We start from the raw sequence: 26,426 nt of genomic DNA, 5'->3' as shown, positions 1-26,426 counted from the left end.
CAACCCGGTCGAGCTGGGCCAGCCTCCAGGGTCGGGCTACTGTATCCCGCAGTCGAGTTGTCCAACTGAGGTACAAATTTTGTGGTTGTTGTTATTATTTTAGTTTGAATTTACATTTAATTACATTTGCAACGATTAAACTAGCTTTGATTCACTGCCAAGTACAAATATAATCTTATGACTTAAATTTTCATCATACATTTACAGTCCGCGGGAAATAAGTCGTGGGAAGCCGAAAGAAGCTGTATAAAACAAAATGTAAAGAACCTGTAAACACAGTGGTACATTTCATGTGCAAACAGGGGAAACTCTTTAAAGGGTCCTTTCATTTGCCCAGAACGAATTTCGTTAGCAGAAAAAACAATTAACCTAACACATCACAAACAACCAAACACATCTACAAACAAAATCAAAACGAAAAGAATTTACAGCCATGTCACAATTATTCATTGCATGATTCGGGCAGGCAAAACAAGCTGGTGAATCAGATCAAGGCTGAGTTGTATCATTGAAATTTCAATGATGTGATTTTCTTTTTCGTTTTTACGTGCTATCATGATCGTTTCCATCTGACTTTTACTTGACTGTCTATTACTTTTCTGTTCTCATTGTTTGTTTATCAGCATTTCGTATACTTGAACGGATATTTTTATATTTTATAATACTCAGTAATTATTTATTTACTATAATCCACTTGACGCCAGTCTTGCCATAGTCGCAATCACAAGACAAATTACTTGATTTTACTAGCAGTTTTAGACAGCGTAGCACTCGGAAAGGAATGTGAGGATAATTTATCTTTGTGAGGAAAAAAAATACATCATCGTAATATTATCAAAACACTAATTATGAGGTATGGTCGGAATATCATCCTAAACTAGAGTATGAATTCATCATAATAATTTGAGAGAAATACTTTAGGTGTGCTTCATAGACTAGTCATAATGATGACGTCATGCTCACAAGTTGAGTTCAGCAAGCAGAGGAGAGGAGAGGACGGAGCGCTAGCGCACGGTTTACGGAGCATTGCATGGCTTTGCGTGTGTGAATTCCGAATGCAATAGATTCGATCACGCAATAGTTTATTTACAGCAAAGAACGTACAGTGTACGCTCTTTGATTAACAGTCACCTGATAAGTTATAGCTGTGTATGTGAATCTCCACGTCAAAAGTTAGTAGGACCAGCTACCAGTTTTGATCTGAGTTTGCGCGTCGAAAGTCGAAACAATCTCCTATAAAGAGTGACGTGAGTATGAATGATTGCGAGGAAACTGACATGCGATCAGCTGATCAGCGGTAGATTAATCTATAGATGTTGTTAGACGATAGATCATCGACAGACCCATGGAGACAAGAGCATGCCCTGAGGAGTTTTCATCCGATACAAGGCGCTAGGCCCTAACGTTACAACAGTGATGTTGCTCTGCTCTTGTGCACACACATCTCTGCCTGAATGCATCTTTACGTTTGCGTTGTGATACGTATAGTAAGGGTATGGTTGAGGGGTCTAGATATCGCGCACGAAAATTTGAAATGCTCTTATAATAGAAGTTATTCCATAATCTACCTGAATTTCTCAATGAATATCACGAAAATGCAGAAAAATCACCTCCCAGAATCTCCTGATGATACGATGACGGAGTAGTGCGCTGTCGCCGTTTGTATGTCGGACTTTTTTTTATGCGTTCACCTTCTCGGGGTATGTAAGGATCGCGCAGCTGCCCTATGTAGTTTCATGCGTGAAAGTGTCTGCCCCTCTCTGCGGCTGTAGCGTGCTTCGGCTTTCGTAGAATATTATCAACGATCGATCGAACAAATTACGCATTCTATCGGCTACGATCATACGAACGAGACAAGCGAGACGACACGTCTAGGCTACAACATCCTTAAAAAAAGATTTTAAGCTGAGGTAGGTAAATTATATTGTAAAAAACTGGAAATTTAGTGAAAAATTTGTTCCAAAAAATTGGAAATTTGGTGCAAAATTTGTTTGAAATCAAAATTTCTTACCTGCTTTCTTCTCATATTTAGCGGTTGTCAGGTATTTTTATTCCATGGGCGTATCGGCAAATTTTGCGCTTAGTCCTACGCGTAATATTGCTTGCTATACGCAGTTACGCTATGCGCGATCATTACGTCCCTGCGCGAGACCTAGTATAGTAAGGGTACTAGGTCTCGCGCAGGGACTTATCATAATACATCATAATACATCATAATACTCACTCTCATAATCTCAGTAATACTTCCTTACTTGTTGTAGTGAGTTGTACTTGTAATACCGGTACGTGTTTTACGCTTCCGGCTTTCTGTGCATAAGCCATAAATGCATAAATGCGTCACCGAGTTTCTAGACGAGATTCTGATTAACGTTAGAGTCCTCTCTCTTTCTCTGTGTCTATGCAACACGGTCTTGTTGGATGATGAAATGAATTACTAATTAAATGTTAGGCCTAGATCTAACTGTTGAGTAGATCTAACACGTTGACTATACTGTATCGATTGTAATACAGTAATAGACTAGTGCTAACTTTAGTAGAACTGTGCTAGTTAGACTTTTTTTTAAGGTGTAACTGCTAAGGGATTGTACAGTTTTGGTTGAGACCTATTATTTCAGGTTTCTAACATTTTTGGTGAGATAATGAGAAACCTCTTATGAAATATGAAAGAGCATGTAATTCTTCAAGGAATTCAACGTTTTGATGAAAATTGGTTTTGAAATGGCCGAGATATCCAAAAAAGAGCGATTCTAATAAATTGTGGGACCCACACTCTAGACTAATACCATCGCTTTGTTTTACTTTATTTTTGGATGTTTCAGTCATTCTAAACCCGATTTTCATCAAATAAACTTTGAATTCCTCTTAAAATGGTATTCTCTGTACTACATGTACAATCATAAGTGTTTTCTTGGTATCTCACAAAAAGTTAATAAAAGCCCAATTCTCATCTCCACCAATACTGTACGACCCCTTGATACAAGGTATTCACTCAAAAAGTGGTCGATGAGTAGTAGGTCCAACTTAACAACTAGAAGTCTAGACTAACGTTGGGTCTAACCGTTTTCATAGATACGAATGAAGTGGGTGATTATGGCATGGGGATACTCATTCATTCCAAGAATTTTCTACTAAGTATCATAAATTGGAACGCACTACCACCGATAGTCACTGGCATCACATGTTGAATGTTTGTTGGGTTTGTTGGTTAGGTATGTTAAAGCAGATCCTATTTACAAACAGTATATGAGGGTTTTAAGAAAACCTCAAAAGAACACTTCACTATCATCACTTCTTTTTTTTCTACCTACCATATCTATAAAAAAAAAAAAAAAATGTTAGATCTAACATTGAATTACAGTATTAGTTTAAACTCAAGTCCAGAACTTTAGCCCATTGTTCTTCATTGTGGGATGCATAAAGCCAAGAAAGGGAATGAACCCCCCCCCCCCCCCAAAAAAAAAAAAAAAAAAAAAATCATGTTGAACAAGCTCTATTCTGTGCAGTGGAATGGATGCTGGAGTTGTGTTCTTTTTTTCTTTCTTTTTTTCCATGTTTCATGATAAGTCCCATGTCAGAGTATACGAGTTGCTATTTTTATGATGGTCACTCATTCCTCTTTCCCACAACTTTCTGTTTTAAATCCAGCTCTGCAGCTTTGTATTTTTGTTTCTCATTTTAGATTTTGCAAGTTTCAGGAGAATCTGGTCGCTATGGCAACAAGTGCTGATGCAGCGAGTCAGAATGTCATCAAAGCTGGATGGCTTCAGAGAGAAAGTATGTCTTTTTTTTTTCCAGGGATGAATTCTTTTTCCCCAAATAAGATTAAAATGGAAAGTTGCCTCAGTTGATGTCATCATCTGAAACTACTAAATTGGACAGAACATATTGGAAGAATTGAATGTAACAATGGTTTTGATAGTGAACACAATATTTTGAGTGCCAGAACATCTTACCACAGTATGACTACCAGCTTGGTGAAGATCTGTCCCTGTAGCATTTAGCATTTTAGGATTACTCCACAATTTCTGTATGTACACAATCTGACAAAAATGTTTTATTTGTGTATGTATGTGTGTGTGTGTGTGTGTGTGTGCGTGTGTGTGCATACACAGGAAGATAATTTATTCTCTCTGCTGGAAGATATCAGAAAGGCTTTTACTGTTTGTTAGTATAATATACAAGATGTATAATATGTTGACAAAATTATTGAGGAAATATTTCTATCTGAGATGAGTAAAGCTAAACTGAAAAACTGGAGTGAATATTTAACACCTGCTGGGCACTAAATCAGTTGATATACATGTATATAGACAGCCGTTTGATTCTCAAACTCTCTGCAATCTTTAGGCCACCATTTTATATCAATTTTTCAAACCCATTTTCACTGTGGGAGTATTTTTTCCTTGTAGATAAAAGTGTAGCAAATTACATTTGCTTTGAACAAGAGGCTCCAGTACAGTTAACCTCACATAAAGATGGTAGCTTTGCATCAAGTTGAAAACTTGGCTAACTTGATTTCTAGACTGTAGTCTAAATTACATAGTAATAGTCATTAAATTACAAAGTCATATATCCTGAAAGAGACAAGGGTTCCTCGTTCCCATTACTTTGTATATTACAGAAAGTCGACCATGCCTTATTGTTCTTCATAGATTGTGGGCTATGTGTGATGTTCCATTCAAGCTTTACCCAGTCTCCTTTGTGCTCAACTTCATTCCCAAAAGTTTGTAGACACTTGGAAGATGCATCATTTGTTTTATAAAAATGGAAGTGTTTTATGAATAATATGATTCCTTTTACGATTATGGCAGGTGACATCCTGAAAAAATGGAAGAGCTCATACTGTGTGCTCAGGACCAACGGTCTGTTTTCCATTTACACAAATGAGAGATTGATGGAGGCACATGGCCACGTCAACCTTCCAAGAGAGTGCTTCGTTCTTAAGGTGAGGATCCTGGTCTAGAAACTCAATAAAGATTCCACTAGCCCGTCCTTCCAAGAAATCCCTTATATCAGCTATAGGCACTGCTTAAAGGCACACAGAGGGGAGGGATGGGAGGCATAAAGCTAGTTAAACAAGTGCGCATCCATGTTCTGAACGTCTGAATTAAACTGATTCGTACGGTAATTATATAAAAAATGATTGAAATAATGTTACAGTCGGTTCGTCTTGTGCTACAATTGTTTCACCATACGTACGCTTCTACAATGTACATAACAGCAAATCATGAATGGCTATCAAACCTGTACAAAACAGAGAGCATGTAATAGGTGCCCATGATCTACTCTGATTGGCAATTGCCTGGCCTCATACATCATCAGTACCGTACTCATAAAGAAGATGGCTGCAATAATTATGCCATCCAACAGTGCCCTCTTGGCAAATTGATTTAGTTTTTTCCCTTTTTTTTTAAATATATTTCCAGAATCAGAAAGAGTTCAAATCTAAGATTATTTTTTAAAATGTATACCAGAAGTATGCATGAAATCACACAATGACCAGCATAAGTATAAAAAAATCTCCCTACCATGGAAGGGAGGATACTTGTAACAGCATTATTTTAAGGACCTACATGTATGTTGGAGTATTATTTCATGTATTTGAACATTATCATATGGCTCAGTTAGTAAAGTTCTACATGTTTTAAAAATGGAGTCACTGCATTGATGAATAGTGTTTTTTGATGTCAATTTGTTTTTTAAACAGCCATGCAGTCAAAGTAGACAAAAGACTATAAAATTTAAAAATCAAAAGAAGAACTTGCACAAACTCCAAACGGAATGTATGCTGGATTAATGCAGAGCCTACTTCATGTTGCTCTTGCCATTTGTGTATTGATGTTTCAAGCTCTCCGTTGAGCTGTAGCATCATATATCTACACTCCGATGATACCAGTCCCGATTGTTTTTCTTCAAAATTCGCCTTCAGATCGGTCGCGATGTGCAAGGCGTGGCCGCACCCTTTGGTCGCTTTGGCTCCCTCATCGAGATCCGCACCAGCCAGGCAGCCTACATCTTCTGTGCCGACACGGATGACGACGCCCAGACGTGGAAGCTGGTGATGGACGATGTCATCAGGAGTCACGTAAGTCTCAAATTTCTGTTCCGCTTTAATATTTGAGTATGCTACAGGGTTCATAGGGGTCATGGAAAACCTGGAAAGTCATGGAATTTGGCTAAGTCTTTTTCCAGGCCTTGAAAGTCATGAAAAACTGATATTTTCATCAAAAGGTCATGGAAAGTCATGGAATTGCAAAAATTATAAAAGTTTAAGTTTGTCTGTTGTTTGTGTGAGATGTGTAGGTACCCCCTTTGCTTTGCTTTGATTTGAGATCAAATTTTCAGTCTAATATGTAAAAAAAAAAAAAAAAAAAAAAATTGTATAAAAGTCATGGAAAGGTCATGGAATTCTGGCTAAAAAGGTCATGGAAAGTCATGGAATTCAATTCATGAGAGAGAGTATGAACCCTGTGCTAAGCCTTCAGCTGGGAAACAGTAACTTCTGGAGTAGTAGCTCAAATTTTGTCCCAGTGCATGCTCAGTAATAAGCCATCAAAGGAGACCTCCAGATAAATTAGTTATACTGAGTACCGAGTTTCAGAATTTATAGTGATTGGGATGAGGAACATGTTTTCCAAATTTATAACAAATTGCAATGAACAAGAATGATGACATAGCAGCCTTACAATAAGAATGCATAAAGTGAGGCTCAAGGAAGCAGAACAAAAGAAAAGGCATGCATAGATTCTACACCGGTGAACATGTTAAGCAAGCGGCATTGTAAATGGATTATGCTTCTACAGTTCTGAAATATGTGAGGCTCTTATGTCAGCAACACTTTTCAGTGTAATATTTTAAAGATTTTTCAGAGTATTAGTTTCTCTGCTCGAGGACCACAATAAATTCCACAAATCTATACATGGAACTGTCAATTTGTGTACTACATGATGTGAAATTATGAAAATCATCTGGAATGCCCCTTTAAGTGCTGGGAGATCTGGCTGATCTCACAATCACTCTTTCACCTGCTCTTTTCGCTGCCTGTGAGACAAACACATTTTATGTATCCCACAAAGCATATCATTCAATTCATATGAATGACGACTTGTTTATACTGGGGAAAGTTATGCTGTATACCAATGAATGTTTGTGTGCAAGCTAATTTTGCGAGAGCCAAGATTCACAAAATCAAAATGCATGCTAAAGTACTTGTCCTCACTATATGCATTGAGTGCCAGTGGTGATTCGTGAAGATTTCATGCCACTGAAAGAGGCTGTCGGCTCCAATTCGGGAATTCAGGGAGAATTGTGAATTTTGCATAATTTCGTTCAAGAAATGAACATTTTCGTAATGGCTTTATTTTCTCTAAACTTCACACACACTTCATATACATAAAATGTTTGATTTCTATGTAGTTCTCTCTCTCTCCTCTCTCTCTCTTTCTCTGTGTGTTATTTTAAGAGATGAATTTTCCTTTTTTTTTCCATTTCATTTATCTTTGAACTCTTGTCCTACCCACTTTTTCCAGAGAGCTCCGCCCCCTGCTCCTGCCGTGGTGAACGCCCCGCCCCCAGCCTACGTTCAGGCTCCCCCAGTGGTTCCGCCTGTCGTGTATGCCAGCCCGCCCCCTGTCTACCAGGCTGCGGCGCCTGTCACCTTGGTGACGCCCGGGTCCACCTCGCGGGTCACGTCCACCACGTACTACCAAGATGGCCGCACGGTGACGGTCAGGCAGGGCCCAACGGCCAGCTACCCTGTCCAGCAGACGGTGTATGCCTACCCGGGACAAACTATCCTCAACCCTGGGGGCACTACCACCTTCACAACTTACCCAGCCCCTCATAGTGAGTCTATTTTTGTGATTTTATTACCTCCACCAAGGAAGGAGGAGGTTAAGTGATCATTAGTGTTGGTTTGTCTGTTTGCAAAATGACTCAAAAAGTTGAGTACGGATTAAAATGAAACTTGCATAAAAAGTTGATGTTGACACAAGGAACACCTCATTCAATTTTGGTAGTGATCTGGGAATTTTTGTGGATTTTTGAAGGACTTTTCCTCTTTTGGCATATAAGGTCAACGAACTTGGGGTTCAAGCTGTGCGTACTGGAGGTTTAAATACGCACATTAAAGTGCGTGCTCTGCTCGGGCAAGGTGCCGTGCAATGACGTAAACAAAATGCGTACTTTGGAAAATTGCATGCATGTAAGGGTGGAAGTGAGTTGCTGGCGTGGCGGAGGTCTGTGTTGTCCGAGTGCTTTTCTAGTGTTTTTAATGTGTGTATGTGTGGTACTGCAGCACTGCAGCAGTAATTGTGTCTGAATGATGTTTGGAGCAGATCTTCTATATCAGATTGAAATGACCATGCGCTCAAATCAGCATACCGGTATGCTTTGTTTTGCTTCAGTTTAACTTTGGTTTTGTTTTTTTCCAAGTGATTCCGTGCTGTCTTTACATCAGAAGTGATTTGTGAAAACTTTGGAGACAGACATGTGTACATGCTTTTCCTGGATTTTCAAGTTCGAAACACGTAGCAGTAAAAAAGTTCGAAATTGCAGCTGCCTCTACTTGGAGGAATTTCAGACTTCAAGCACATTAGAAAGAGAAATACAGGCTCGCATCACCACCTGTCCATGAAATGATTGATAACTGTTTCTGATCGAAGTGCAAATGTCATTTAAACCTGCTTTGACCCATTAAAGGTAGGGAATCCCATTTGCATGCCTTAAATGAAGAGTTGTATAAATACAGTGGTATGTTGAAGAGAGTATCATTTTAGAAACTCCCATAACGTATTGAAAATGGAAGGTAACATTTAGTACATTTTTATTGACCGTTAGATTTTGAATTGAATTTTTTTCGGGGCTCACCGTAAATTCCAGTACATTACTAGGCTACCTTTGCAGACCCATGCACTGCATGTGTGTCCATCATGTATATTTTGTGAAGAAAGTTCATCAAAACTTACAAATATTTCTGTATACATTCTTGCCACACACTCTATATGTTATTACATCAGCTCTTATACTTTTAGATTTGTGTTTATAGATAAAAAATACAGAAGATTGCAACAAAAAAGCCTAAGTGTGGCTGACACACAGAACTACTGAGTAGTTGAGTTTTGTGCATTATTCAAATTGTAGATAACTGTTGACTTCCAAATTTCTCAGCAGTGGCCTAAACAAGTCCCCTGAGGTTCATATTTAATGTTTTGCTGCATTTTGGGAGGTCTGTAAAAGGTATCCCCTACCTTAAAAGACTAGTCCCGTGTATACTCGGGTAGGAGTCTATGGGAACTGTGTGTTGTAGCAAAATCAGCCCATCCTCAACGGGTTGAGAATGGATGGAACACCTCTCAGTATGGGCAGCCATAATGTGTATTTTTGTGTGTGTGTTTGTATGTATGTATGTGTGTGTGTGTGTGTGTGTGAGATTATGAAGACAGATGTATACATATGTACACACACACAACATAAATATTGAAAATAGATAGATGTATAGATTGAGAGAAAGGTAAAACGAGGAATGTTCGCACGCATTTTGATTTCGCAAATTTCGCGAGAGCGAGAGCCAAGGTTTGTGAAATTAGAATGTATGTGAAAGTTCTTGTATACACTATATGCATTGAATGACAGAGGCTCCTTGTGGAAATTTTTTGTTGTAAAAAAGGCCACCGGCTCCAATTCACGAAAAATTCATGCTGCAAAAATGTCATGTTTTACAGTATGTTATGAACATGCATGAATATGTTTATGTTTATGAATATGTTTGTGTGTGTGTGTTTGTAAGCTTAGTCTTATGGCTTATGTCACTGACAGTTAGAGAATCATTTTTAGCTACAACCACTTAAAAAAAAGAAAGAAAAAAGAAATGACTGGCCATCATGGCTTTGTCAGAGGGTTATTTCTGTTCATATCTGTGGTATGATTGGCATGAAACCTGAATGAACAAGCATTGACGCCTCTTGGTGATGAAATCTCTGTGTATTTTACTGCAAAAGTCCTACAGTGAAGAGATGGTCAAGTATCATTCCCTTTTACACTTTCCTCAGTATCCCCGTACAATAATGCTGTCTGTCCTATTGTGACAAATGGGCCTGCATGGTTGGTGTCTGTTGATGTGTGAAATCTAAGCTATTAACTCCAAAAAGACTGGGGGGGGGCCTAAAAGGCCCCCCCCCCTCGACATTTCGCGCGATCCACGGCCGAGATCTTAAGGGGGGGCCCTTTAGGCCCCCCCCCCCCCCCAGTCTTTCGAGCTACCAAAATAGCCCAGTCTTTTTAGGGTTAAAGGGATGTTCAAATTGTGAGAAAGATTTGGAACCAGTGAAATTGGATTTTTTTTTTTTACTTATGTTTCACATCAATCCCACAGAATTTGGGGGAAGTTGTTCAGTTTTAATACGTCTGATGTGTTTTTCTTCTTTACGGCAAGAGTTTGTGTGCACCTGGTATAGATTTATTGTTTATGCTGTTATTTTTGCGTAAAGATATTTTCGCGGATGAGGGGGTCATAGACATTTTCGCGAATTGACGCCATCGCTGAAGTAAATGCACTAACATCCAAGCGCACTGAGACATTTTTGCTTGTTGTTTAACTCGAGATCCAACTGTGATTCGCGAAATTCACGAAAATTAAACCCTCTCGAAAATAACAGTGTATAAATATATGTCCCTGTCACCTTCTAATGTGCACTTTAATTTCTCACTCTTTCAGCTACCACCCAGGTGTATCGATACAACTAAGACAAAGATGGTCATCAGTCACTGTGAGGTAAGGTGATATTGCAAGGGACAAACAGTACTGTCAAAAGTTTATATTTTGGCTCAAGTGATGAAAAAAGAAGTTGTTGCAGATGTTGTTTGTTTGTTGTTGTTTGTTGTTGTTGTTGCCGTCGTTGTTGTTGCCATCGTTGTTGTTGTTGTTGGGGGGGGGGGGGGTTGGGGGAAGGAGGTCCAGTTTACTGATGTATTAAAATGTTTAGCATACACATGTAATAGAAGATGTTCCTGACAATCACACAGCTGGTATCGCAACATCTACACACTCCACCTGGATTCTAGTTATTGAAAAGGGTTGAGAATGTACATGTGGACGAAAAGCTCATAACTACTCTGTAGGTGCTTAAGTTAGAGGGAATGTACATAAATAATTATAGATATGTTGGTAAATCTGCCTTTGTACATAGAGTATAGGAGGGCTGCAACATCCACAGATTTTAAGCAAGTCCATCCAAGTATTGATTGTTACACGCTTTCCAGTCTCCTAACTGCTTCATGTGTTTTTTGTTTCATTTTTGTTTTGTTTTTTGTTGTGGCAGATAAACACACCAGGTGAGGTGGACGCATGGGACTAGAGGCGATTATTTGGAATGCAGTCGTCTTCGTGGATTCCAATCCTTTTTTTTTCTCTCTCAGTTGTCAGATCAAATGCCATCATGACAACAATGCTTGTATGTTTGCTATTCTGCAAATAAATAGCCGGGTTCACACGTACAAATTAGCGGGATGACGATCGCGATGCTCATCCCGAGTTTTTTTGCGCGCGTCCACACATACCAAATTAGCGGGATAGCGATCGCGATCGGTATCCCGCTAACTTGGCGAGCGTCCACACGTACCGAATTATCCCGCTAATTGCCGATAGAGATAACAGCAAAGCCAGCAAACTGGGTCACGCAGCACCCTTCTCTATCACTGCCTGCGCGTACTTACCTTTGTCCATTGTCTTTTACGCGTCAGTGGTGTGGTTTGCGCGCTGTTGTTGTTCTGCTCCAAAGAGGTGAAAGACCTCTTCGCAGAGGCCTCGCTGTTGTGATGTGCGCATTGCATGATGGGATGTAAAAACTCGAGATTCTAATCCCGACCGTTCACACGTACCAGCGCGGTGCCAATTATCCCGCTAATTGGCGAACCAGCGCAAGATTTCTTGGGATTAGCATCGCGATGCTTATCCCGCTAATTTTCGGGTTTTTTCTGTCCACACGTGCCAAAAACTCGGGATGACGATCGCGATGCAAATCTCGAGATTTGTATCCTGCTAATTGGTGTACGTGTGAACCCGGCTAATAAATATCTCTGTCAGGAATATAAGTAGAACTTCAGCATGCTTATATGATTTAAAACAAAATACATATTTTAATTTGTTTCATAGCCCTGTTAGTGGCAGGGGAGAGATTATGAGCTCAGGAGGACAATGCACATTTATAGCCGATAACATATGTACTTACCTTCACCTTAATAAGATGCAAAAGGCATTATTGTAAAAGTCAAAATATTTGTGCGAGTAATCTTTTTGCGCTCAGTCGGGTAAGATGAATTACACATGGTACGTAGTTCCGCAGAATCAAAATGTGAAATAGTATTACATACAGCAAACAAAAATTTTGGCATATTTTTATTTTCGAGCTAGTTTCAGGTCACGTGATATGCACAAATATTTCCACTTTTTCCAGTGACCTTTAATTTCTCATGCAATTTTCTTCAAAGCTGAGATCCAGTAAAATTTATGAGTAAATCTAATCATCCCTACTCTAAACCATTCCCCCATTTAAAAAGAAAGAAAAGAAGAAGGGAAAAGGGGGGGGGGGGGGAGGCAGTTACAAGTAATTTTTGTACAAGAAATGTGTCAATTTAGAGTAAAGTCAATGCTCATATTATGTGTTATAGCATTGCACCCAGTGAGGTACTAATTTGGCCTTAATGCGCTGGCATTACCGTTAATGAAGTTAGGCCATATTTTTCAGGGTTTTGTTTTTGATACTCCATACATTTTTGCCATTCTACTACTAAATAACTCTCATAAAGCTTGCCAACTCTTAGATGCTATAGGAGACAGCGCTTACATTGTTAATTATCATGCTACATTCCTGCTTTTAATGCTTGACCTCAAGGAATTTGCCGTTTTTGCCGTCATCATTCTGTCTGTCCATATCTTGGACAAAATTGAGAAATTTCCTTTGTATGCAGTGGAATAGAGTGGGTTTGGCTGTCATTTGTTTTTTTTTTTATGGTCAATTTGAAACGGGAATAAATGGATGTGTTAATTCAAGTGGTATAGCAAAAGTTTGTCATTGGTTCATTGCTATATGTAGCTGTCACTCTATATATGTTAAGGTAAGTTGCGCCAGTGTGATTGAATTTCAGACCAATTCCAATTTTGTTCTTATAGTACTACTTATTTTAGAAAGCATAGTGTGTTGTGATCATGAGTATAGGAAGAAATGATACTCATTCCTGTGCACCTTATTGTTTGTACTGTAGTCTTTCAAGCTAATAATGTCTATAAAAAATTCAGTTTTAAAGCTATTTTGTGTATATATTTAAGAGTAACTTTATGATAATTTGATATGCTGGTAATATGCATTTCCTTTTTTTTTTAAGTTGTAATATTTCATGCAGTTTGTTTTGTTGGTGATGATATTTTAAGTGTTGTGTGATTGTTGCGATTTATGTTAATATTCAACACCAGTTTGAGATATGTTGCTTCATTAACCTCTCGTCAGGTACCAGGTAAATCTTGGTATGCACCTCAATGCTTGCTTTACAGCCTAGCTTTTCGCCATCATCAATGACTGTCTAGAAGAGGGCGCATGTTGTCATAGTGCGACCATTCACTCGTGGGACCAAAGATCTCGGTTGTGTTGCTTTGTTAATTTTCACAGTCTGCCTTAGTACCGCAAGAAAACCAGACCTGTCACAGGTTATATCTCTCATGTTTGATTTTTGCAAGATGTGGTGATATCAGTAAGGAAGAGGGTTCAAGGGTGAAGAAGTCCTTGTGAAATAAAGATGCACAGAAATAACTCTTACATTTAATGTATTCAAATCAGTGTTTAAGGTATAATGTTTATAAGTTAATGGTTATTCGTAAGTGCTGTGTAAACTGAATACAGCTGTATACCGGTATGCACTATTGGGTATGAAGGTAAAAAGTTGTGTTTGCTTTCGGATACACTTGTATTTAGGACTTTGTGCTTCTCAAGTGATGTTAACAAAAGGACAGTGATATAGATCTTGCATCTCAAAGTGTAGTACAAATGCTGAATTTAAAAATTTTGTTCATCTGTATTATATATTTTTCTATCAAAGCACTTGATCATGTTTCCGCAGTCATGCAGGCGATTTTATCTATCTTGCACACGAAAAGCCATGTTCACCAAGTAATAATTAATCAGTATAAGATAATGAAACTTTGTTTAGCTGAGTTACTCATGTTCTGTAAGTTCCAACACTGAACAAAATTATGTTATCAGCCCTTCTTTAGATGCATAGAATTCAAGGGTATTATATTTATCACATGATTTTGCTTCAAACTTCTCCAATTTGTTACTTAACTGCACACGCTGTATATCTCTGTCACAATCCTGCAACCATTCTTAAAGTGTATAACCCATTTCATACTTATGACCGGAAGATAGCATTAGACAGAAGTGCTAAATGTACAATTTTCTTCGCAAATGTGAAAGGGAACGACCAGCATTTGTAACCAGCGGGTACTGTGAGAGTACTATGTGGGGTACACTTGTAGTTGTATGTCTGCACAAGTTAAGATGGAAGGCCGTACTGAAAGCATTCGATGAAGGTACAAAGTATTTGAAAAGAATTTAGATAATGCCCAAACAAAATATAATAATGAATATGAAAATGAGAAATGTCAAAGAACATGCGTGAGGAATTACCCTGTAGTGGAATTCTGTCGTTTGCATATGCTTGTTAAGTGCTGGCACACTTTAGGGCCATTTTTCTTTAAATTTGGGGAGTGGAAAAACGCGAGAAAAGTGGAACATTGAAATCAGAACAACTCATGCCTTACGACTCTGCATAAAGGGATTATTTAGCAATCTGTATGCAGGCGCTTCTAATTGCTGCAAATTAATCTACTAATGCAGTTTGTTTTGGCAGTAAAAAGGAGTGCATCAGCAGACTATTGGTCAGTTATGCTAGATCAGACAAAGCCATGTTGTCTTTATACCATATTTTGGAATACATTTTGGCTATTTTTAATCAGTAACGTAAATGTTTCCAATTACTGCAACTAGAGAATCTTCATTTTATCTTGATAAATCCTTGCCTTGTGTGAAATAATTTCAAAGGGAAAGGCAGATACCGGTACCCGTTATGTTTTAGTGTCTTCTGTATCGTAAAGAAACTTATTTTGCTACTGTGCCATCTGTAAAGACAATGATGTTGGATAGTGTATGTAGGTCTCTGTGTGTCCTTGTGTCTGTGTGTGTGAATGATCATGTGCACACACACATACATGCGCCTGAGAGAGAGAGAGAGAGAGAGAAAGACAGGCAGCTGATGAAATGTTCTGGAGAGAGAAAGTCATGAGATCTTTTATGCGTAATAAACTTCCAAAAACTTGGAGACCACTGTTGTTATCTTTTGTGTTCTGTTTCTTTTCTCTTGCCCCAAGTACATATACATGTTGTGTAATGTAATTGTAATTACAGTAGTTACCAGGTACTCATTTCTTATGCAAACTTACCTCATTTACCCTTTCAACCCACCCCCCCCCCCCCCCATACTTATGCCACTGATTTGATAATGAACAGACGGAAAATAAATACTGCAAAACACAATCTTTTCGCGGCATGAAATTTTCACGAATTGGAGCCAATGACCTTTTTCGCGGCATGAAATTTTCGCGAGTTGCCTCTAACATTCAATGCATATGCATTGTACTGTAAAACGAGGAATGTTCGAGTGCATTTTAATTTCACAAGGGTCAAGATTTGCGAAATTAAAATGCACGCGAAAGTTCTTGTCTACACTATATGCATTGAACGCTAGAGGCAATTCGCAAGAATTTCATACCACGAAAAATGCCGTCACCTCCAATTCGCAAAAATTTCATGCCGCGAATATATCATGTTTTACAGTAGTGTAGACAAGAATTTTTGTGTGCACTTTAATTTCGTGAATCTTGCCTCTCGTGAAATTGAAATGCACGTGAACATTCCTCGTTTCACAGTTTCAAAGTACCCTTGTGATTTTGCATAACCAAAATTGAGACAGTGATTTTCTTAGTCGCATATACAAATACCGATACCTACAAGTATTCACACAATACACCCCTCCCCCACACACATACACAAACTTTGCTTTTTGCTCTATTACTTTTCTAACACATTGTTTATTGACAGTAAGTGACGTGGATAAGCGTAATTATCAAGACATTTCACAATTTCAGAATGAAAGGAAAAGACACCATGTAATGCACACATCTTTCAATGTTCTTTGTTGGCCATATTAATATCAATATTGATGTTTTATTGATTCTTGTTTTACCCTGCACACGTACATCATTGCAAAACTTTGCAATAAACTACATCATGTATTACAATACAGGCTTGTTTAACAGTCTACATGACCATAATGGCAATTGAAAGTAGACTCAAAAAACGTACGGGAAGAGTGAGACAGGAACTGCAACTTAGCACAATCCTGAAAAACTTGCAGCTCTCAGAATTTGGGGGAAAAAAAAAAAACTGGCATGAAGCCCATCACAATACACTACATACTAGCACAGATGGATTGGTGGATGGATGAAGAAATAGACAGAGTGAGAAAGACGGGTAGAAGGACAAGAAGTGAAAGTTGCTTTGCTCTGTATTTGAACATTCACACAGAGCCTCTGGTCTAAAACTTCCCCATCGTGTGTCAACAGGGGCAACCCAGCTGAGACATCTCAAAAAAGGAAACAAAGAGCACAGGTGATACATATGCTTCCATCTTGTGAGTCGCTTGTACAGTGGAACCTCGGTCACTATAACGAGGTCAGATATGACAAGATACCTCATACAACAAAGTACCGTTACAAGTCCCATACCTCTTATATTTTTTTTAAATCTTTATCCTTGCTATAATGATATACCCGATATAACCAGGAAATTTAAGTGGTCCCACAAGCAGCTCATTAATAACAAAGTTTAACGAAGTTCCCTTGTACATATATCTACAATGACAATGACGAGTGATGGGTTTGACATGATAAAGGGAAGATAGAAGAGAAGCACCCAAAGGCGAATGTATTTGTATATGTTTCTTATTCTTAAATATGTTTCCTAAATATGCTTCCGATGTGGCATTTGTTTTGTATGTTTCAGTAGGAGCCTATACAGTGTAGTTGACAAAGCCACATGGGGGAAACTACACATTAGGACCACAGAACTATAGGCCTGAGTGAGGTGTGCACATTGCAACCACCGTCACTAACTGGCTGGACAAATGTGACCAGCACTCTATTCCAGCCGAATTGACCACCATCTGATGGTAATTGTGCTCTAGCACTATAGTTAGAAGATGGGAAGATTTTTATTGACATGTCACAAAACCCGCATGGGGATTTGGGAATTCAAAGAGAAATCAATTTCATGTTATTGTTCAAATTGCCTGTAACATAAAGTAATAGTACAGAACAATCAAATGAATAGAACAGTCACTGTTTCACTTATATCAAACACAAATTCTTGGGGCCCTCATATTTCAACAAAAAGGTAATGCATTGGTTTCAGTCAAAAGTCAATTCTTCACCATGTCTACTGGTAGGTAAAGTTTGCAAACTTGGTCTGTGTGTCTGTTTCATTGAATTAAACACAAATTTTCAGGGTCTTATAAATAAATATTACAACAAAACAGTGATCCAATATTTGTTTTAGTCAAATATCAATTCTTGGCCAAAACCTGCATTTGCCTGACAAACGGTGAGTAGAATTCACAATCCTGGTCTGTCTATTGAGTAACTTTGCCCATACAGATGTCTATTTACACTTTTTACATAAATAATTACATGTACAAGAGGTCAAGTGAATTCTAAAGACACGACAGCTAGAGAGGTTAGATCATATTGTGCCTTTCTGCATGGGAATATGACATGGTACAAATAGCTTTCAGGAAGTCAAATTGTTACCAAAAAGCACATTTGATAGATTTTCTGATCAAACATACTTCAAAGAAAATTAGTGTGCCTTTCCTACCTCCCCTTTTTTGGAGTGGATTCTTTCTGCCGAGTATTGGCTTTGTTAAGAGGAGCATCTCGCTCAAAAAATCCTGATGTACCATGAATTATTCTTTTTTCTCTTGAACTTTGCACAAACTCATTTATATCTAAAGATATTGTGAGTTTCAGACCTTAACTAAAGACTGATTTATCAATATTCATTTGATTATTTGTACCTGTAATCATTTAATTTTCTAACATTGCAATTTCTGTGCACAAATTTGCACAAAATATGAACCATACAAATGTCAATACATGCATGCATCTCAATGCCATGTATCACGAAATACTTGGGACATCAAAACTAAATGTGCCAAGGGACTCAAGACATAAGCTAGCACTATTTGTTGTGAATGGCTGTAACCATTAAAATACACCATCATGGACATGAACCCCAAGCTGCTGGCCTTGGTACTGAAGGACGCCACACCCATGTTCCTTTTCCCGTCTTCTTGCCTTGAAATGCTGCCAAGTAGAAGTGCCAGTGTGCACTACTTTCATCACGATGAGTTCAAGTCAATGTACACATACATCATGTGGGTAACTCTACGCCCCTTCTCTAGGCTGGGAAGGCTTGCTGTATCACGTCTCAACAGACATGAAAAGCATGTGCCAGTCAGCAGCGTGATGTGCTGGCTCGATAAAATCAAATATGCGTTTCACTGCGGTCTCGATTTCGGTCGGGAACTCCATGGGCCTTGCCATTTAGTGCTTCACGAGTCTCGTCTGTCACATTTACTGGCCGCCTCACGTTGGCGAGCGCCAAGTTTGATTCTCAGTCCAGTCACTGCCTCATATAGCAGGCGCTAGTGGATGTACTTTTGAAGAAATCTCTGGTGGAATTCTGAGCGCAGCGTGTCGTTGATGAATTTCTTCTCCTTCTTGTCATCTTCTCCCCTGGCACAGTTCTTGAAAACCACATCATCATCCCACCTATGGGGAAGGAAATGAAACAAAGATTCTTACTACAGAGATAGGGCAATGCTGCACACTGGCATTGGTCTGACGGTCCAAGACCAGTAACAATCACTGTCAGACCAGTAACTTTTTCTGGAATGAAGCAGTAAAAAATTGAAAAACTGGGTACCTGCTGGTCTGACAGACAGGTCGGACCGGTAGAAAAAAATGGGTTAGTGTGCAGCCCTGGATAAGGAATGTGATCTTGTCTGGATTGGTTGAAAAAACAAATACAGGTTTGTTTCCACAAATACAGTTGAAACTAAATTTCATTACAATGAAGGAAAAATCCAGGTCCCAAAATTATCATCATGAAAATTTATGGTGCAAAATTCGCTTTGACTATTTACGCACCAACAAAATTTCGATATAAAGAAAGAAAACGGCCAGTCCCAAGGACTTTGTTACAATGAGAATCACCTGTATAATACAAATCTCAATCAATGGTGATAAAAACTGTTCTGAGATCCCAATCCTTTCACCTACATTTTACCAAAATGCTATTCTGTCAAACGCAGGTACATAAAATTGTATTCTCCCACTTCTTTTCTTTCTTTCCTTTTGCTTTTACAGTTCTTCTGGTGTTGACGTATATTCCTAGCCTCTGGCACTTCTTTTGGGAAACATATCAATGCTGTTTAAACATCATGAAATACATTCACTGCCTGGCCTATGTCAAGTACTTTTATAATGGAAACTGGCACATCTAATTAGTTGCTGCACTTAAAAAAAAACAACAACATAAAAACACTGTTAATGTCACATGAAAAAAAGAGAAAAAGACAGTTTCCACTTGAGAATCTAGTGCTACAATAGGGAAGTATACACTGAGCACTGCTAAGCCCCATACATTAAGTGCTACTTCAGTTCTCATAGAGAGGAACCTATCTAAATTGTAATTCACTGCTGCAGCAATTAGAATTGTTTTTCAGTTAGTCCTGGTTGACAATCAATATTTAGTTCCCTTGTTGTTGTTGTTTGTGCTTTTAATCAGACTGTAGAGGTTGAACTCGCCAGTTTTTTTACTTGTTTTTTTTTCAACCTCAGAGAGGGCATTGCACTTACCTCCTTTTGACCTTGAAGTCTGATTTCTGAGATGACATCAGGGGATTCCCGCTGAGAATGTTTTCTGTCCTGATCCGCTCCTCTTCCACCTTCTTCTCTTGCTCCTGCATTAACAGAACATTGACATCAAAGCAATTACAAGTTTTCCAAAGACACAACAGTATTATTACATGTGTAATAACTGTAAATAAAAAGCCAGCATAACTATACCTCAATTCATGTAAACCATAACTGTGACTTAACTCCCACCTTTTCTAATATCTATATTTCTGCAAATAAAAACATTGTAATTGCTTTTATGATATTTCTTCAGGGTTTTTTTTTTTTCAGCAAACTGAATCATGGTACACAGAAACAAGAAAATAGAAACACATATACACGTCATTTAATTCACATACCTACTTTTCAGAATATCTGATGGATGAATGTCACCCATTTGCAACATGAAGGCAGACAAATATGAAAAAGACTGAAAAAACTTCATTTCTGTCACAAAAAAAAGTTAACAGAAATGAGAAGGGGTAGAATATGAGAGTTTACTGTCATAGATTTGCAAGTATTTCGACCTCACCTTTCTGGACTGTTCCTGAGCACGCTCCTTCTTGATCTTGTTCAGCTCCGCAAGCAGTTCGGCTGTGTCGTCATCACTGTCATCTGATACATCCTGCGTAGTATATGACAAACTTATATACAATTTCACTCCAGAATTTTGATTCATAATGGATACTCATCATTCTTCAAATCATACTCATCATTATCTCTATATCACTTCTCTCTTTCTCTCTATTCTTTCTTCTCCTTTTCCTTCTTTCTTTTCCTCTAATTCTTCATCCTCCTCTGTTTCATCTTACAAATCATTATTTTCCTCCTAACCACTGATACTGCAATCATCATCAATATCAAAATCATAATTGTCTTCAGCATGTTTGTTCTATCCTATTGAAAAATTTTGTCAGATCCTCCAAACATAACACTTCCCTTATGAACAATTTTGCAGAATCATTTAATGTTTTTACAATGGATAGCTTGATAACATAATTTCTTTTTTTTTTTAATTCAAAGAATTTTCAGATGTTGTGTTTTCATTTTAAGAGAATGATACCACAATATGACCACGGAGCTCTATAGCTCCAAGATATGACTAACAATATCATCATCTGCTGTTATGGCGAGCACCATTAGAGTATCTTCACATCCATTGCCATAGCGACTGCAATGAAGAGTACCTCTTCATCCTCATCATCGAGGGGATCGTCGGCATCCAGATTGGCGGCAGGGATCTGCTCCAACCTCGGCCTCTTGTTACTGCTGCTGCTACTGCTGGAGGATTCTGTCAAGGAAGTCATGTGGGGAATCAAATTCCTTTAATCTCATCATCATAGTTTCTGTATTACTGTAAACATCAATATTTTCCCGTGATTCACTTTTTGTATTCAGCTGCTTTGAAGCATGTTCGTGGGTTCTTGAATTTCCACTGCACAATTTTTAACCCATTCAAAATGTGCACATGAAATTTGTGAAGATATTTTCGCGGGTTTTAGAATTCGCACAAGCCAAAAGTAGCAGGAAATACGCAAAATTAATGTATTGCAAAAATTTTTGCATTAACAGTAGTATATGCACCTTTCTTCTTTCTGGTTCTTGCCTTCTTAAATAAATTTCCATCATCTCTTCTTTTCCTTTTATTTTATCTTCATATCTTTATTTCCTTTTATCTCTTTCATTTAACTTCTCTTTCTCTCTTTCTTACTTCCTTCTCTACTCTATATCATTCTGTAAATCATCAAATATTGAAGAGGAGACCCACTGGTTCCAAGATTAAGAAATTACAGCGAGTTCAAAATGCAGCCGCCATACTTGCCGCAGGTACACCCACATTCTCCCACACGTCCTCTGTCAACTGAACTGGTTTCCTATCAGGTCCAGAATCAATGACATGATACTTCTACTCATTTTCAAACACATCCAGAGTCCTACTCCTCCTTCCTTATCTGAACTCATAACTATTCATCTGCCATCCGAGTACACCCTCCATTCCTTACAAAGTATCCCACTGAACCATCCCACTTCCAAGGTGCCGGCCAAACTTTGTGATTGAGCATTTTTATCTGCTGCTCCCACACTGTGGATTCAATTACTCCAAACTCTCTGCAACCAGCAATCTTTCAACAAAAAATATCAAACTTCCTTAAAAAAAAAAAATCTAAAAACTCATTTGTTTCATTGATAATTCCATCATAAAGCACATTTGAACATGTACATGGTGCTATTTAATATATCAATATTATTAAAGGCATAATTTAACATTTGCAGTAAAAAACAAAAACTCAGCATTAGTGCTTCAAAATAGTTCTAAAATGTGAGTTAGGGATAGAAACAACCAATGTGAAAATTTGAACCAGTATAATCAATGTTAAGCATTGTTAAATATACAAAATGTGAATATATATTATAATAAAAAAATGTTTCCAGACTAAAAGGTCTACAGTAATGGTTTAATGAGAAAAATAGTGATATCTCCTTACATTTAGGCTTTATTGCAAAAATTTTATATGGTTGGATGTTTTGTGATACAGCTGACCTACATATATGAATCAAAACTGATATCTTGAACATTTTTTTTTTAATCACATGCTCCCAAAGGTAAACAGGAAATATGAGAAGCAGGGATGATATTGAGATTTTTTGAAAAAGTCGGAAATCAAAATTTTCAGGTGATTTTGATCCATGAAAATAGCAAAATGTGTACAGAATTGAGAAAAAAAAATCTGAAATCAGATTTAAATCTACAGAATATCATGCCTGTGAAGTTTCTTTCTCTCCTTACCTCGTCCCGATCCTCTGTCGCTCCTCTTCTCTCTGGCTGCCCTCTCCCTCTCCTCAAGGTCCTTGCGGAAGTCACGGCTGCGGAGCTCATCGCTGGTGTCTTGGCCAGGTTGCCTGTTCGGATTGAATGACAGGTTGGGGGTACTGTTTATGTTTTGACTGCCTAATGTTTTGACTGCCTAATATACAAGTATGAATGAAAAAGAGTGGGCTCTCTTCCATCTCATATGGTCTAGCGCTCCTTGTTACCAACTTCATGATGCACAAGGTATCAAATTTTCACTTCACAGGCACTCTGCAACGAGGATGATCAGACTTCAGTTTGGGTATAATGTGATTTCATCACCAAACTCGTCCAACCCTAACCCTTTAGAATGGGAGGCTTTTGTCCTTTAAACACAAGACCAGCTGTGAACAGTTGTACACAAGTCCATCTATCTAACTGTCCATGACTTTCAAGTTTCTTCTTTAACTATCTTTTGCAACAACTCCTTTATCTGACTGTGAGTGATGTATTGTGACCTGTGATTTGTTCACAATTTTACTCCTTACACATATAAAGAAGTTTCAGCATAAAAAAGAACAGGTCCAGAAATTATAAAAGCTGAAGAGTATCTGCAGTCAAGAGGACTTGTCTCCTTACCTGTACTTTAATTTTGTGTGAGCCGGCAGATCTCGACTGGAGTACTGCTTTGAAAGGGCACTCAAGTCACCTTCTCCTTTACCACGCCCACCCCTGGCTGGGTCAAAGGTTGGTCGTGCTGCTGTTGTCATGACGACCTACTTGCTCCCCACTAACTAGAAGTCCCCTGAATTCTTTGGAGGTGATGTGCATTAACAAACAGTGATACGTCACACAGAACTGTGGCTTTTATTCTGTATGGAAAGAAATACAAACATCCTTGGAATATGCGACATGGGAAAATGCTTTTACAAATATTGGATGCACACTGTATAGTCTAAGATACTATCCACTCCAAAAATATGTATTATGTGGTACTATGACAAGCACATTCTGAATAAAATTGGAGCTGCATACAAATTTGTCTTCTTTATTCTTCCTAACATGTCAATATGTATTATAGGCCACTTAAGTTAATAGTTATTTCCCTAACAAATCTGAAAATATTCCTTAAAGCATGCATGTATAGTCTAGATCATATACAGTCAAGCCTGTCTACAGTACAAAAGTCTAACAATAGTTTCAGGAAACACAAAATACACACACACACACACACATACACGCACACACAGGATGGTTGTAGCTTGTAGTTATGCAGACAGGATGAGGTTTACTGAGTAGCCATCATGACAGATCTGCTGTGCTGTAGAAAACCAATCATGCTTTTGAACACAAATTCTGGCATGGGAGGTCGAACCTTGCCCTCTGACCTTGGTGCAGTTTTTTTCTACCACTCTCCTACTACAGACCAAGAGACAGACAGATCTAACGTTTGGCTGTCTGGCACAACAATGTTATTCATCAACACCTTCACTCATTACTCTCAAAGACAGTAATCTTATTAGGGTTCTAGACTGGAATTGTGTGTAGTACGAGTAGTTCAGACTGCACGCTGTACAAATATCTGTACAAAGTGTCTGCCAAACATTAAGTAACAAAATATTGTCTAAATTCCAAATCCAATGGCAAGAGGGTATAGTAATAGTAGATGTCCAACACATCGACACTGTACATTGAAACCGACATCCCTTTATTTATAGCATTGACTTGATTGCCCATAAACAATGAACTTTCACGCATGAGACTACACCGTTACACGCAGTGGTTTTGCATTTTTCAGTGGGGATTTGAATTTGATGATGTCAAAATACTACTGAAAATTCCGATAATAAACAATATCAATGGCAGATTATATATGCACATAGGAAAAGCATTACGTGCATTTCACACATATTGTCAATAAAGGGTAGGGGTGTTGCTGCTGTTGAGTGTTGGTTTCAAAATAAGGCGCAACGCGTTCGAAGCAGTTTGTAAGATTAAGCTCGTATCAAAAGTCAATATTTTATAATGGACCGAAAATATGGAATGAGTTACCAGAGGAAATAAAGTCAAGTCAGACTTTTACGATTTTTAAAACCCATCTTAAGCAGTATTTAAGTGACAGACAATCTTTAGAATAAATGTATCATAGAAAATATTTTTGATAAGACTATACATATACTTTTTGTTTAATGTGTTTGTGTGTTTATTTATTTTTTTATTATTTTTTTTGTGTGTGTGTGTGCTGCTGTTTGTAACTTTGTAACATATATGATATTCGTTTGGTACATGTTAAAGGACTTGGCTTCATATAAGGCACCGCCTTCCTGTCAAGTTCCTAATGCTTCATGATTTCTTATGTTGACGTTTATATTTTGTATCCGTTGCAGTCATATCAGTTATTTTATACAAATTTGACGACATGAATTTAAATGTAATGTATTTGTACTTATATGTAGTGTATTTTCTCTGTTTGTTTGTATGGTTTTTATGGAGTATTGAATAAATAAATCCAATCCAATCCAGTTATCTAGTCTTACTTGGGAGCCCGTACCGCAAACCGCATTTTCAACACATGCTTGTGAATTCACTCAGAGTATTTTCTTTACATGTGAGTAAAATTTCAGGCAAATAAATGTGAGATATTTTAAGTATCTATTGACAGAAAAACATTAGAAAAAACTACACCCAACATACGGTTGCAGCGCGGCGCCCATCATCATGATCATCATATCACCATAAATAATGCAATGGGCAACAAAGCTACAGCATAAAGCATTGTCCCGTATACTCGTTTTTACGTTGGCAAGGCAATTTTCACTCCACTCAACAATTCATGTTACACTTTTAATTAATACATGTACAAGTAAACTTACGGATGCCACGTGTAAGCAAAACATCACAATTGACACATTAGGCTCTCTTTACACAACCAATATCGAGAAAAAGCGAAAGAAATACATTACCGAGACTAAATGGTTCAGAGAAAGTACGATATTCTGACTTCAGGTCGTCATCAATTTCTCGTAGGCCACTACTGCGCGTGCGTCTTACGTCTTTTGCCACTAACCTGATACAAGCTGGCTAGTTTACGTGCTGTGCTAGTGAACGGTATCTTCAAATAGAAATACAATGAGGAAGATAGTGAAATACTGTACTGTACTCATACTGGTATACCAGAGTGTTGTTATATTACAGCAGTGTTGTTATATTACATACAGTGTTGATATATTACAGCAGTGGCGTGGAAGGGCTGAGGGCTGCAGCCACCCCCCCCCCTTAACCCTGATTTTTGGCTTAAGAAAAAAACAAAAACAAAACCGTACACACACGCACAATTTAAAAAGAAAGCCCACACCTAGCCGTGACTTCCGAAGGTTCTGCCAAGAGGGGGAGATGTTATGATGATGATGATGATGATAATGATCATAACAATAATGATAATAATAATAATAATAATAATAATAATAATAATAATAATAATAACAATAATAATAATAATAATAATAATAATAATAATAATAATAATAATAATAATAATAATAATAATAATAATAATAACAATAATGATAA

General features: G+C 37.9%; 2 protein-coding genes across 2 annotated transcripts; one reads left to right on the top strand and one right to left on the bottom strand.

Annotated features, from left to right (window-relative positions):
• Positions 1–1,148: 1,148 nt before the first annotated feature.
• LOC140244711 (pleckstrin homology domain-containing family B member 1-like) lies at positions 1,149–11,573 on the top strand. The gene is made up of 7 exons (XM_072324327.1): positions 1,149–1,247; positions 3,680–3,774; positions 4,812–4,945; positions 5,930–6,085; positions 7,530–7,845; positions 10,715–10,771; positions 11,319–11,573. Exons 2-6 carry the CDS (start codon positions 3,711–3,713, stop codon positions 10,741–10,743), a joined length of 699 nt encoding a protein of 232 aa, XP_072180428.1. The 5' UTR covers positions 1,149–1,247; positions 3,680–3,710; the 3' UTR covers positions 10,744–10,771; positions 11,319–11,573.
• A 4,545-nt stretch (positions 11,574–16,118) lies between these two features.
• Positions 16,119–25,941, bottom strand: LOC140244183 (spliceosome-associated protein CWC15 homolog). Its single transcript, XM_072323814.1, has 7 exons — positions 25,820–25,941; positions 23,496–23,728; positions 22,854–22,966; positions 21,253–21,356; positions 20,598–20,690; positions 20,027–20,130; positions 16,119–18,937 (listed from the first exon to the last, which is right to left on the bottom strand). Exons 2-7 carry the CDS (start codon positions 23,624–23,626, stop codon positions 18,811–18,813), a joined length of 672 nt encoding a protein of 223 aa, XP_072179915.1. The 5' UTR covers positions 23,627–23,728; positions 25,820–25,941; the 3' UTR covers positions 16,119–18,810.
• Positions 25,942–26,426: the final 485 nt, after the last annotated feature.

Source organism: Diadema setosum, chromosome 21 (genome assembly GCF_964275005.1).
Source record: "Diadema setosum chromosome 21, eeDiaSeto1, whole genome shotgun sequence".
Taxonomy (NCBI): domain Eukaryota; kingdom Metazoa; phylum Echinodermata; class Echinoidea; order Diadematoida; family Diadematidae; genus Diadema; species Diadema setosum.
Note: the sequence above shows the minus strand (reverse complement) of the source record. Positions and strands in the feature narration are given on the sequence as shown.